Source organism: Carcharodon carcharias, chromosome 17 (assembly GCF_017639515.1).
Source record: "Carcharodon carcharias isolate sCarCar2 chromosome 17, sCarCar2.pri, whole genome shotgun sequence".
NCBI lineage: Eukaryota > Metazoa > Chordata > Chondrichthyes > Lamniformes > Lamnidae > Carcharodon > Carcharodon carcharias.
In genome coordinates, this window is record NC_054483.1 from 83,267,255 (window position 1) to 83,280,616 (window position 13,362).

The following is a 13,362-nucleotide window of genomic DNA, read 5'->3' on the forward strand; positions in this document are numbered from 1 at the left end:
GGGGTTGAGGTTACATTCAGATCAGCCATGATCTTATTGAATGGCGGAGTAGGCTTGAGGGGCCAAGTGGCCACCTCCTGCTCATATGTTAAGAAAGAATTTCAAAAAGTACTGCATAACAGGCTGGTCACCAAAATTGTGGTTTATGGAATTAGGAGGGTCAGTGTCAGCTTGGGTAAAAAAAAAATGGCTCAAGGGTAGAAAACAGCGAGTCGTAGCAAATGGTTATTTTTCACACTGGAGCATGGTGGGCAATGATGTTCCCCAAGATTACCACTACTTTTTTTGATATATATAAATGACTTGGATAATGGAATACAGGGTAACATTTCAAAGTTTGCTGATGGTTCCAAATGGGGAGGTGTGACAAGCAGTGGAGATGATACAAATCAACTATAACAGGATGTGGATAGGCCAACAGAATGGGCAGAAATGTGGCAGATGGAGTTTAATAGAGAGGAGAGTGAGGTGATACATTTTGGCAGAAGAGATAGGCAGAGGCAATATAGAATTAATGGTACAGGCCTAAAGGTTATGCAGGAACAGAGGGAGCTCTGGGTGCATATGCAGAGATCCTTAAAGGTAGCAGGACATGTTGAGAGAGTGGTTAGCAAAGCATATGGGGTTTTGGGATCCCTAAATAAAGGTATTGAATACAAAAGCAGTGAAGTTACGCTGAACCTTCATAATCTCTGGTTAGGCCACAACTAGAGTATTGCTCCCAGTTCTGGTCACCATACTTTTTAAGAAAAATGTGAGGGTCATTGAGAGGGTGCAGAAGAGTTTTACCAGAATGGTTCCAGGGGTGGGTGATTTTAGCTACAAGGATAGTCTGGTGAAGTTGAGGTTATTTTTGAAGCAAAGGAGATTGAAGAGAATCTGATAGAAGTGTACAAGATTATGACTGGTTTAGATAAAGTAGATAAGTGTTCCCATTAATTGATGGTACATAGACTAGGGATGGTGCACATTTAAGGTTTTGGGAAAGAGATGTAGGAAAAACCATTTTACCAAGTGTGTTCATGACCTGGAACTTGGTACTGATAAGGGTGGTGGAAGCAGATATCATCATGATTTCAAAAGGAAATTGGATAGGCACTTGAAGGAAATAAACTTGCAGGGCGACAGGGAAAGAATGAGGGAATGGGACTATGGGTTGTTCTACAGAGAGCTAGTTTGGACTGAATGTTCTGTGCCATAAATGACTCTGATTCAATGAGATTAGCACTGTTTGTACTGAGGTTGATATAAAAGCTGGTACTTCTAACATGGCTAGAAATCAGGTACTGGTGAATTCATATACAGCATAAAGTCATAGATAATAATTGGCTCTCTCCAAGAGAGACTGAGAGCTAAGGACAGGACTTTAAAATCCAGAGAATATTTTATTTTGAATGCTTTCAATGTGAGGTTGTCTCTTCTCCTCCTACTCCATTCCCCACCCATTGATGATGGTGTGCAAGCAAGAAACCTCCATTTTGTTGATGTGTGACGTCATTCCTAGATAATTGCATTCTGATGTCATTGCATTATTAGCAGAATTCCATCCATAGTGTTTAAGCTGAGAATAATATTGCTTAGTATACAATATTTAATACGATCCATAAACTGGATTAAAATTCTGCAATGACCATTTTCTCAACTCCAGGCAGAGTCTTAAATTGAAAAATGGACTTTAATTGAGTGAAGCAACTTCAAATTTGGACCAAAAATTGCCTCTGGAGATGTTTTATTTAAATTACTTATGAATTAACAGAAGTCTTTGTCTCTGTAATTTCACAACACAGCGAATTGTGATCTCATCATTTATGCTTGAATATAATCAAACTCGTTTCCCTTTCTCTTTAGCTCCAAAAAATATGCCATTCGACTTTTTTTTCACAACTTTTTAAAACTTTGGATTATGGCTCAGTAAAATAGATCTATTGCCACAAACTCACCTCTAGCTGCATTCTATTTTTAGATTGCTTGAATTTATCTCAAGTGGTTCATTTGAGACTATGGGAGGCTAAGCTGAGTGCATGTCTATTCACATCTTTTTCATTTCCTAACGTATGAAAAAGTACCTTCCTCAAGTTCTTAGTAGTTACATTTTTATTATTAAAGTAAACTAGCAACGATATTGCTCACAGTGAGTAGGAAGTTTAATAGAAACAGTGATTAGTCATTTGGTATTACTGAACTTGAGTATTGCTGAAAAAGGAGAATTTTTTGTTAAAGCTTTTCATCTTGCACTCATCAGGACAGTTTGCAAGAAAATACCAACATCGGGGAAACAACATATTTATACTGACGAGAAGAGAGTGCTGATTGGTGGAGGTGTTGTCATGGAGAATGCACCGGTTGATGGTGACTGACAGATAACTGCCAAACAAAACTTAAACCAAATAACCAGACTTCCATTGGTCAAGATGTTGCCCTGGGGAATGAACCAGCGAATGGCTGCCACTTATTTTGATTCTTACAGTTCTATGTGCTGTAAGATTGGCCTTATCAGCAACCTTGTAAATAGGGCCCGAGCCATCTTCTCACCGTAAAAGCTTGATGCTGCAAAAGGGTGCATTAAAGACATCCTTCGGGATAATGGTTACCCTGATCAGATCATTTTATGCTGTATATTGCACAAACTCATGAATGGGCCTAAGGTTTGGCCCTGAAAAATGCCCTTTCTACCTCATTACCTTGAAGGGCAAGGTACCTCAAAAATTTGAGCAACAGGTTAAACTAGCTGTTTCATGCTGCTACTATGAAGTAGCAACATGAGTGGTATTCTCCACTAACAGGATGCTGCCCTCAAGCCAAAAAGATGCTCTGCCTATCACACAAATGAGTAATGTGGTGTATGAATTTCAATGTTAGTGTGATGCTAGGCATGTAGGCTTTATGTCCCAAAGACAGGTGGATCATATAAAACAGCATGCCCCTTCTGCTGTTCACAATGGGTAAGGTACGGACCATACCCACCAATCTGTGCTTGCAAAACTCAAAAAACAGTGTCCTAAATTAGATGTGATTCTGCTATTGGACAACATTTGCTAAATACTCCTCAGTGTGCTAAGAATTACGCTGTCCACCAATTTAAGCTTGTCAGTTGGGCTTGCAGTGTGATGCATTTATGGGTACTGGAATATATTAGTACTCGGGGCCCTGTTCTTTGCAGAAAGAAAGAGCATATACACATGTTATGCCTGTTTCAGCTAAACAAAATATGTGACAACCATTTGCTAGGTCATTCCCTGGGGCAATGTCTTGACCAATGTGAGTCAGGCTGCCTGGTTTAAAATTTGGACAGTGCTTGGCAGTTATCCATCAGTTACCATCACCTGGTGCATTCGGTATGGCAACACTCTATCAATCATAGTCCACTTGCCAACCAATCAGCACTCTATTTTCATACAGTTGTTTCCCTTGACGTTGGTATTTTCCTGCGATTTGTCCTGTTGAGTGTAAGACGAAAAGCTTTGACCAAAATGGCGCTCTTTTTCAGCAAGAAACAGTGGTATTCTGCAGAGTAACATTGTCCATGATGACGTTGAATCTGGAATCCAAAAGTAGTAGTTTTTTAATCAATCTATCCTCTCAATAGGCTTTGTTACCTTTTCAACAAAGAAATTACGGGAACAGCTGTAGCTATTCTTAGTGCATACTTCCTCTTGCTTGTGAGGCATTCATAACAGTAAAGCACGATTATGGATATAAAATCTCTAGTAAAGCAAGGATATGCTCATTTGCTCAAGAGGATGAAGCAATATCATAAAATTGTTACAGCACATTCGATCTCTCCATTCTTTGCCAGCTCTCTGGAAGAGCACCTCACCTAGTCTCGACGCTCATCTTTTCTCTGAAGTTCTCCAAATTTTTTTGCTTCCTCCCAATTATTCAATTCTCTTTGAAGGCCTCAACTGAATCTGATTCGCAACATTAAGGCAGAGCATTCCGGATCCTAACACTGGCTGCGTTTAAAAAAAAAAAAATCCTCATACCATTATTGCTTCTTTTGCCAGTCACCTTAAATTGGTGTCTTCTGGTTCTCAAATCTTCTGACAACGGGAACTGTTTCTTTCTTTCTATTCTTCAGACCCCTCATGATTTTAAATGGCTCTATAAAATCATCTTTTCTGCATGGAGAGCAGCCCTAGATTTTCCAAACTATCCAAGTAGCTGAAGTTCCTCATCCCTGGAACCATTCTTCTCTGCATCCTTTCTAATGTCTTCACATCCTTCGTAAAGTGTGGTGCCCAGAATTGGGCATAAAACCCTGACCTCAACTGAAAAATTATAATGGTTCGTTATAACTTCTTTGCTTTTGAACCGAATGCCACTATTTATAAAGCCCAGGATTCCTTATGTTTTATTGTCTGCTTTCTCAACCTGCCCTGCCACTTTTAACGGTTTGTGCACATATACCCCCAGGCTCCTGTGCTCCTGCGCCCCCTTTAGATTTGTAACCCTGCAAATTTTTTCACTTCAGATAATTATTCAATTATTTTATGTTGCCTCCTTGTTCTACCTACCAAAGTGAATCACTTCAGACTGCTCTACATTAAATTCATCTGCCACTTATCTACCCATCCCTCCCACCAGCCTGTCTGAGTCCTCTTGAAGTATATCACTACCCTCCCCAAAGTTCACAGCGTTTCCAATTTTATGTCACCTGCAAATTTTGAAATTGTGCCCTGTACACAAAAGTCTAGATAATAATATAGATCAAGAAACATTGACAGCTGGACCCACTGTATATATATATTCCTTCAGTCCGAAAAACAACCATTCACCACTACTCTCTATTCCCTGTCAGTCATTGGATTCCGTATTCATTCTGCAACTCCCCCTTTTATTCTGTGGACTTTTGAACTTTATTGATAAGTCTATTATGTGGCACTTTATCAGATGCCTTTTGGAAGTCAATCTACACCATATCAGCTGCATGACCCTCATCAACCTTCTTTGTTAACTCATCAAAATGCACAAGCAGCTATTTGATCATGTTTTGTGCTTAACAAATTTGTGCTGGCTTTCCTTAATCCATGTTTGTCCAAGTGACTCTTAATTTGGTTTCAAGTTACTGTTTCTAAAAACTTCATTCCTACCACTGAGGTTAAACTGATGGTTCTGCAGTTGCTGGGCTATCCTTAGGCTCTATTTGAACAAAGGAGTAACATTTGCAATTCTCCAGTCTCATGGCACCATCCATGTATCTTAAGTTTGGAAGATGATGGCCGGTGCCTCTGAAATTTTCACCCTTACTTCATCTTATCAGGCCCTAGTGACTTATCAACTTTTAATTACAGATAGCCTATACAATACCACCTCTTTATAGATTTTTAGCCCATTGTTATGATCCCAGCTGATGTTACCCCTTGATGAGCATGATCCCAGAGTGAAACCCAGCTTGATAGATCCTAATTTTTATTTGTTTGTTTTGCTACATGGAGAGTAGCTACTGAACAGAGTCACAAGAGTCAGCTGATGAACTTTTAACAAAAGAATAAAACATTTTTTCAACAAGAAAAGCTGAACAATGTTACAATACTCCTTCACCCGCAACTATGGATATACAAAGATTTGTGAGGATAACACAAGTTACAAAAGTACTTGCTATGGATATTTAAAGTATATAGTCCATGTACCAACAGGCACCCTGTGGTCAGACACGCCACACTCTGAAACCAAGTGATAAACGCTACCTCAACCAGATTCTTTGGATCTCTCCTCGACTACCCCCCCTCCACCACAACGCTTGTTACACCGTGAGCCAACCAGTCTCACTGAACTCCATTTTTCACACGAGGGTTTCCAATCTCCACTCTCCAAATTCTTGCTTTGGAATCTTCTACCAAACCAATGTTTTCTCTCAGATGCCTTCTGCAAGAGTTCATCTCCAGGGCTTTGAACTCTCCTTCTGATGTTCCTCTTCCCTAGGTCCACACATGCATTCAGGTTGTCTTCCATGCACTCTCTTTCACTGACTGACTCAGCTGTCAACAGTACACCACTGTTTCACATGCCCACAGGAAAGAGTTACAGACCTTCAGCTGTACCTTTTGGACCTTCTGTTCTCACTTTAAATCTGCTTTCTGCAGCTGTTGTCTTTAAATCTGAAGCTTGGAGCCTTTCTCTCTGCCCCTCACTCTTGACTTTACTTAACAGGACTTTTTCCAGGTTCCTGTCCTTCCTTTGACTAGAAGGCCTGTTTTCCCCCCTTCCACTCCCATGGATTTTTGGAGTTTTCCTTAGCTTGGGACTGGCTATCTGTTCCCTTCTAGGTTGCTTCTGCTTCACAGCTGTCTTCAAACCAACTGAATTCCAACAGCTTCCAAAACAAACTGCTGTTGCTCTTGTATGTGTGTGTTTGTGGGAGGGATCTGCCTCTCCGGCCTCCTGTTGCTAGGCAACAGCTAGTTTTCTGCTGTTGTGTTTGTTTAACTTCTAGGAGTCATAAAACTCATTAGAAATGCAAGCACCCTTTTAAAGTGAAACTAAAACTCGATTTGACCTTCCTTAACACGCAGATACAGAAATGCAAATCAAACTTAAACTTTAAAGCTGAAACTCATTCCTAACACCTGCAAATACAAATATTTGTACTTAAACTACCTCTATTTCCTAACACTATCCAGTGTCTCAGCTACCTTCTCTTATATTATGACTTGGGCAGCACCTTCTTCCTTAGTAAAAACAGATGCAAAGTACTCAATTAGTATCTCAGAAATGCCCTCTATCTTCATGAATAAATCTCCTTTTTTCTTCTCTGATCGGCCCTACTCCTCATTTTACTGCTCTCTTCCGATTTATATGCCTATAGTAAACTTTTGGAATCCCTTTGGTGTTACCTACTAGTCTCCTCATCTACTCTCTCTCTGCTTCTCTTATTTAATTTTCTCATCTCCTCTGAATTTTCTATGTTCAGTCTGGTTCTTAATTCTGTTACTTGCCTGATATCTGTCATACACACAGTAAACATAGTTTAGACTTAGTTGATTGTCTCGTACTCTAACCCCACCGAACACCATCCTGTTTCCTACCCTAGTGCTATCCATCGCTCCCAATTCTCTGTTTTACCTTGCTAATATTTCCTAGTTCCCACATTTCTGCCAAGTTATTTTAAACCCTCCCTAATAGAACTAGCGAATCACCCCACAAGGATATTGGTTCTAGGTCTGTTCAGGTGCAACTCATATGTTCTGCACAGGTCCCATCTCTCCTAGAATCAATGTATCAGGAATCTAAACCCCACCCTCCTGTACCATATCCCCAACCATGCACTCATGTTCTCTCCTCCTGTACTCACTAGGTGTCAAGGTGGGAGCAGTCCAGAGATTATTAACTTTTGAGGCTCTGCTTGCTAGTTTCCCTCCTACCTCTCTAAGTTCTGCCTGCAGGATCTCATCCCTCTTTCTACCTATTTCTTTGGTGCTGCTATGGGCCACGACCGATAGTGGTTCACCCTCCCCTGAGAGTGCTCTGCAGCCACTCAGTGACATCCTTGACCCAGCACCAGGGAGGCAGCATACCATCCTGGATTCACGTCTGTGGCCATAGAAACCCCTGTTTGTTCCCCTAACTATCAAATTCCCTATCACTATTCATTCTTCAATTTTCTTCCTGCCCTCCTGTTTACCTGAGCCAGCTGTGGTTCTACAGACTTGGCTCCGGCTGCACTCCACAGAGAAATCATCACTGTCACCAGTATTCAGAATTGAACACAGTTGGAGAATTAGTTTTTTTATAAATTTATGGGATGTGGGTGTTGCTGGCTAGGCCAGTATTTATTGCCCATCCCTAATTGCTTTTGAGAAGGTGGCCTTCTTGAACAGCTACAGCCCTTGTGGTATAGGTACACCCACAGTGCTGTTAGGAAGAAGTTCCAGGGTTTTGACCCAGTAACAGTGAAGGAACTGTGATATATTTCGAGGTCAGGGTGGTGAGTGGCTTGGAGGGAAACTTCCAGGTGATGGTGTGCCCATGTGTCTGCTGACCTTGTCCTTCTAGGTGGTAGCGGTCATGGGTATGGGAGGTGCTGTCCAAGGAGCCTTGGTGAGTTCCAGCAGTACATCTTGTGGATTGTACACACTGCTGCCACTGTGTGTTGGTGGAAGAGGGAGTGAATGTTTGTGGATGGGGTGCCACTTGGAACTCCTGCACTGCCTGCCTGATTCTTCTTGACTGCCTGGCGGTCACTCATTCACCCTCTCCTGGCATACCCATAAGATGTGGGTGACCACAGCTATAAATGTGCTAGCAACAAAACTCTCAACCTTGTGGATGTGCTGCAGTGACACCAGCTGCTGATCTAAGCTTGAAACCTGGAGCTCAAGCAGCTGCAGCTGACAACAGATCCTGATATTGTCCAGGACATGAGAAGTGTCCAGGAGTTCCCACATGGAATTTGATGCACAATCCATGAGTCATAGATGACCTGCTTTGCCTCTATTAATTAGACTATTAAACTTACTACTCAAATAAATAAGGACTCACCAACTACTTGCCAATCAGCTGCTTCTATTGTGCCAACGTCACTTTAACTTCTCGGGACTTTAACTGAAATGTTCAACTTAAAGTTTAAGGTTTTAAATAATTTAATTTCCTGAAAAATTCAGAACCCTTTAACGTTGTTATCCCTTATTTAATTTTAACTTTATCACCAAGATCTGATTAGTTGAGCACTGATTGTAATTATGTTATAAAATTGGCTTCAGTTTTTAGTATTTGTACTAATTATTTAACCAATCAATCAATTTAAACTTACGCTATAGTTGATTAATTTAGATTAATTTAAGACTTGAAATTCAAACTCACTGCACATATCGCCTCATTGTGTGGTGTTACTTTGCTTCCTGGACAGCCGAATCCTGCTTCCCTTTGACTCTCAGCTCATGCTCTTTTTAAATCTCCACCCTGAGTGCTCAGTTTCCCTCTTTTAAATCTCTGATCTGGCTGCTCAGTTCCCAGAGATAAAAACAAAAAAACTGCGGATGCTGGAAATCCAAAACAAAAACAGAATTACCTCGCATGATGCTGAACTCTTCTTCCGCCGTCTTCGTCTTCGGGCTCACTTCTTTGGGCAGGATCCTCTCCCCGTTCAAAGGATCCTTTTACCCACCTCCAATACTCTCCCTCCACCTGGACCCCTCCCTCTGGATTCTTACCTTCTCTTGATCTTTTCATTGAGAACTGTCGGCGCGACATTAGTCGTCTCAATTTCTCTGCTCCTCTCACCCATTCTAATCTCTCTCTCTCTGAACTTACTGCACTCCATTCTCTCAGGTCCAACCCTGACATTGTCATCAAACCCGCTGACAACGGTGGTGCTGTTGTTGTCTGGCGCACTGACCTCTACCTCATGGAGGCTGAGCGTCAACTCGCAGACACTTCCTCCTACCTCTCCCTGGACCATGACCCCACCACTGAACATCAAGCCATTGTTTCCAGGACTGTCACTGACCTCATCTCCTCTGGGGATCTTCCTCCCACAGCTTCCAACCTGATAGTCGCCCAACCTCGAACGGCCCGCTTCTATCTCCTACCCAAAATCCACAAACAGAACTGCCCCGGTAGACCAATCGTGTCAGCTTGGTCCTGCCCCACAGAACTCATTTCTCGTTATCTTGACTCCCTTCTCTCTCCCCTTGTCCAGTCCCTTCCCACCTACATCCGTGATTCCTCTGACACCTTACGTCACATCAACAATTTCCAGTTCCCTGGCCCCAACCGCTTCCTCTTCACCATGGACGTCCAATCCCTCTACACCTCCATCCCCACCAGGATGGTCTGAGGGCCCTTAGCTTCTTCCTCGAACAGAGTCCCGAACAATCCCCATCCACCACCACTCTCCTCCGTCTGGCTGAACTAATATCACCAACTTTAATTTTAACACCTATGTGTTCTATTGTACTATTGTCGTTGACATCTTTTGATGATCTGCTTCTATCACTGCTTGTTTGTCCCTACAACCACACACCCCCACCCCCCCCTCCACCTCTTTGTCTCTCTATCTCTCCGCCCCCCACACACACACCTTAAACCAGCTTATATTTCAACTCTTTCTTGGACTCGAACACAAGTTCTGTCGAAGGGTCATGAGGACTCGAAACGTCAACTCTTTTCTTCTCCGCCGATGCTGCCAGACCTGCTGAGTTTTTCCAGGTAATTCTGTTTTTGTTTTGGATTTCCAGCATCCGCAGTTTTTTTGTTTTTATCTCTTTGTTCTCACACTGAACAATTTCTCCTTCAACTCCTCTCACTTCCTCCAAATAAAAGGTGTGGCTATGGGTACCCGCATGGGCCCCAGCTATGCCTGTCTCTTTATGGGGTATGTGGAATATTCCTTGTTCCAGTCCTACTCCGGCCCCCTTCCACAACTCTTTCTCCGGTACATCGATGATTACTTCGGTGCTGCTTCATGCTCTCGTTGGGACTTGGAAAAATTGATTAATTTTGCTTCCAATCTCCACCCCTCCATCATTTTCGCATGGTCCATCTCTGACACTTCCCTTCCCTTCCTTGACCTCTCTGTCTCAATCTCTGCTGATAGACTGTCCACCAATAGCCATTACAAACCCACCGACTCCCACAGCTACCTCAACTACAGCTCCTCACACCCCGCTTCCTGTAAGGACTCCATCCCATTCTCTCAGTTCCTTCGCCTCCATCGCATCTATTCCGATGATGCTACCTTCAAAAACAGTTCCTCTGACATGTCCTCCTCCTTCCTTAACTGAGGTTTTCCACCCACAGTCGTTGACAGGGCCCTCAACCGTGTCCGGCCCATCTCCCGCGCATCCGCCCTCACGCCTTCTCCTCCCTCCCAGAAACATGATAGGGTCCCCCTTGTCCTCACTTATCACCCCACCAGCCTCCGCATTCAAAGGATCATCCTCCGCCATTTCCGCCAACTCCAGCATGATGCCACCACCAAACACGTCTTCCCTTCAGCCCCCCTATCGGCATTCTGTAGGGATCGTTCCCTCCGGACACCCTGGTCCGCTCCTCCATCACCCCCTACTCCTCAACCCCCTCCTATGGCACCACCCCATGCCCACGCAAAAGATGCAACACCTGCCCCTTCACTTCCTCTCTCCTCACCATCCAAGGACCCAAACACTCCTTTCAAGTGAAGCAGCATTTCACTTGCATTTCCCCCCAACTTAGTCTACTGCATTCGTTGCTCCCAATGTGGTCTCCTCTACATTGGAGAGACCAAACGTAAACTGGGCGACCGCTTTGCAGAACACCTGCGGTCTGTCCGCAAGAATGACCCAAACCTCCCTGTCGCTTGCCATTTTAATACTCCGCCCTGCTCTCTTGCCCACATGTCTGTCCTTGGCTTGCTGCATTGTTCCAGTGAAGTCCAACGCAAACTGGAGGAACAACACCTCATCTTCTGACTAGGCACTTTAAAGCCTTCCGGACTGAATATTGAATTCAACAACTTTAGGTCCTGAACTCCCTCCTCCATCCCCACCCCCTTCCTGTTTCTTCCCCCTTCCTTTTGTTTTTTCCAATAAATTATATAGATTTTTCTTTTCCCACCTATTTCCATTATTTTTAAATATCTTTAAATCTTTTATGCTCCCCCCACCCCCACTAGAGCTATACCTTGAGTGCCCTACCATCCATTCTTAATTAGCAAATTCGTTTAGATAATATCACCAACTTTAACACCTATGTGTTCTTTTGTTCTGTTGTTTGTGACATCTTTTGATGATTTGCTTCTATCACTGCTTGTTTGTCCCTACAAGCACACCAACCCCCTCCACTTCTCTCTCTCTCTCTCTCTCTCTCTCTCTCTCTCTCTCTCTCTCTCTCTCCCCCCCCCCCCACCGCCCCCCCACCGCCCCCCAAACACACACCTTAAAGCAGCTTATATTTCAACTCTTTCTTGGACTCACTCAAGTTCTGTTGAAGGGTCATGAGGACTCAAAACGTCAACTCTTTTCTTCTCCGCCGATGCTGCCAGACTTGCTGAGTTTTTCCAGATAATTCTGTTTTTGCTCAGTTCCCTCTTGTTTTAATTCTCTCCCCTGGCTCTCAGCTGCTCTTTTTAAATATCCATCCTTCTTCCCCTTAGTTCCTGTAAGTGTAAAAATTGCTTGCTGAGAATTTGTGTAAATCGCATGCGCTCTGAATGTGATTATCATAACTGAACTATTAAGATGTAAAAATATCCACTTTAAGCCTAGGCCTTTGAATTGGGCTGAAGCCTTGCAATAGAAACTTGAATGAATGTATGACAAGACATGAGCAAATTTACTGTGTAAATGTAATGCTGTGTTGAAATTTACTTTAATTTGAAATTTCTTTTTGTTTAAAGCCTTATTTTGGGATATAATGTCCTTTTTAAAAAAACATTTTGAGTGATTCATTTGGATCTTCAAATGGCTTCAGGCATCAAGTTATATAAAGGAATTGAATTGTATGTTGATATTGGCAACTTCAGTGTTAAATGTTGAAAAAATGTGATTGAAATGATGACGCCAGGTAGCGAAGTTTGTGGAATGCAAAGATGCGCAAACAGAATTTTTAATAAGTTGCAGATGTAACATTTTCTATGAAATCTGATCTTGTTGCTGAAACAGGAATGTTTCTGCAAGAAAACATCTAAATTGGGAAACTAAATTGTCAATCCGAATATAATCACACTTTTTTAATTTCATTCAAGGCAACATGAAACCGTTACACCAAATGAACTTCCATTGGTTCAGGAAGTCACGACAACCCTTCGAGAATGGTCAAGTATATGGCGGCAGTTATATGTTGTGAGTGAAATTCAATTTGTTAAAATTTTTTTCCCACACTTTTATGGTTTGAGCTATTATATTTAACATTGGTTAAACACTTTGGTTTCCTGAATTGATACTGTAATTACATGAAGCACAGTAATGAGGATTACTCTCTTGGTCTTTGACATTAAGTAGCACTCCTATGTCTCAATCAGACTGAACTATAGATTGAACTCTTTAATTTTCTGACCTTGTTTTCCCTGCACTTTCTTTGTTTATACCTGAATTTGACCACCTTAGGTGGGGGTGGGGGGGGGGGGGGGGGGGGGGGATATTAAAACTAACTAATTGTTTTCAAAATTAAACTATTCATATTCTTGGTATGGACAAATTAAATCTGGCCAATTACTGACCCATCAGTCTACTCCAGATCATCAGCAAAGCGGTGTGAGGTATTTTTGACAGTGCTATCAAGCAGCACTTACACAGCAATGACATGGTCGCTGATGCTCAGTTTGGGTTTCTGCAGGGCCATCGGCTCCTGACCTCATTACATCTTTGGCCCAAACATGGGAAAAAGAGCTAAACTCGAGCTGAGGTGAGAATGACTGCCCTTGACATCAAGGCAGCATTTGACTTA

General features: G+C 42.5%; 1 protein-coding gene across 1 annotated transcript in view; it reads left to right on the plus strand.

The window, feature by feature from the left end:
- The window catches only part of dock1 (dedicator of cytokinesis 1), a 693,250-nt gene that overhangs the window by 82,995 nt on the left and 596,893 nt on the right, over positions 1-13,362 (plus strand). Inside the window, exon 5 of the mRNA XM_041210280.1 lies at positions 12,662-12,758. Coding sequence (XP_041066214.1) covers positions 12,662-12,758 — 97 coding nt within the window. The remainder of the gene's footprint in view (positions 1-12,661; positions 12,759-13,362) is intronic.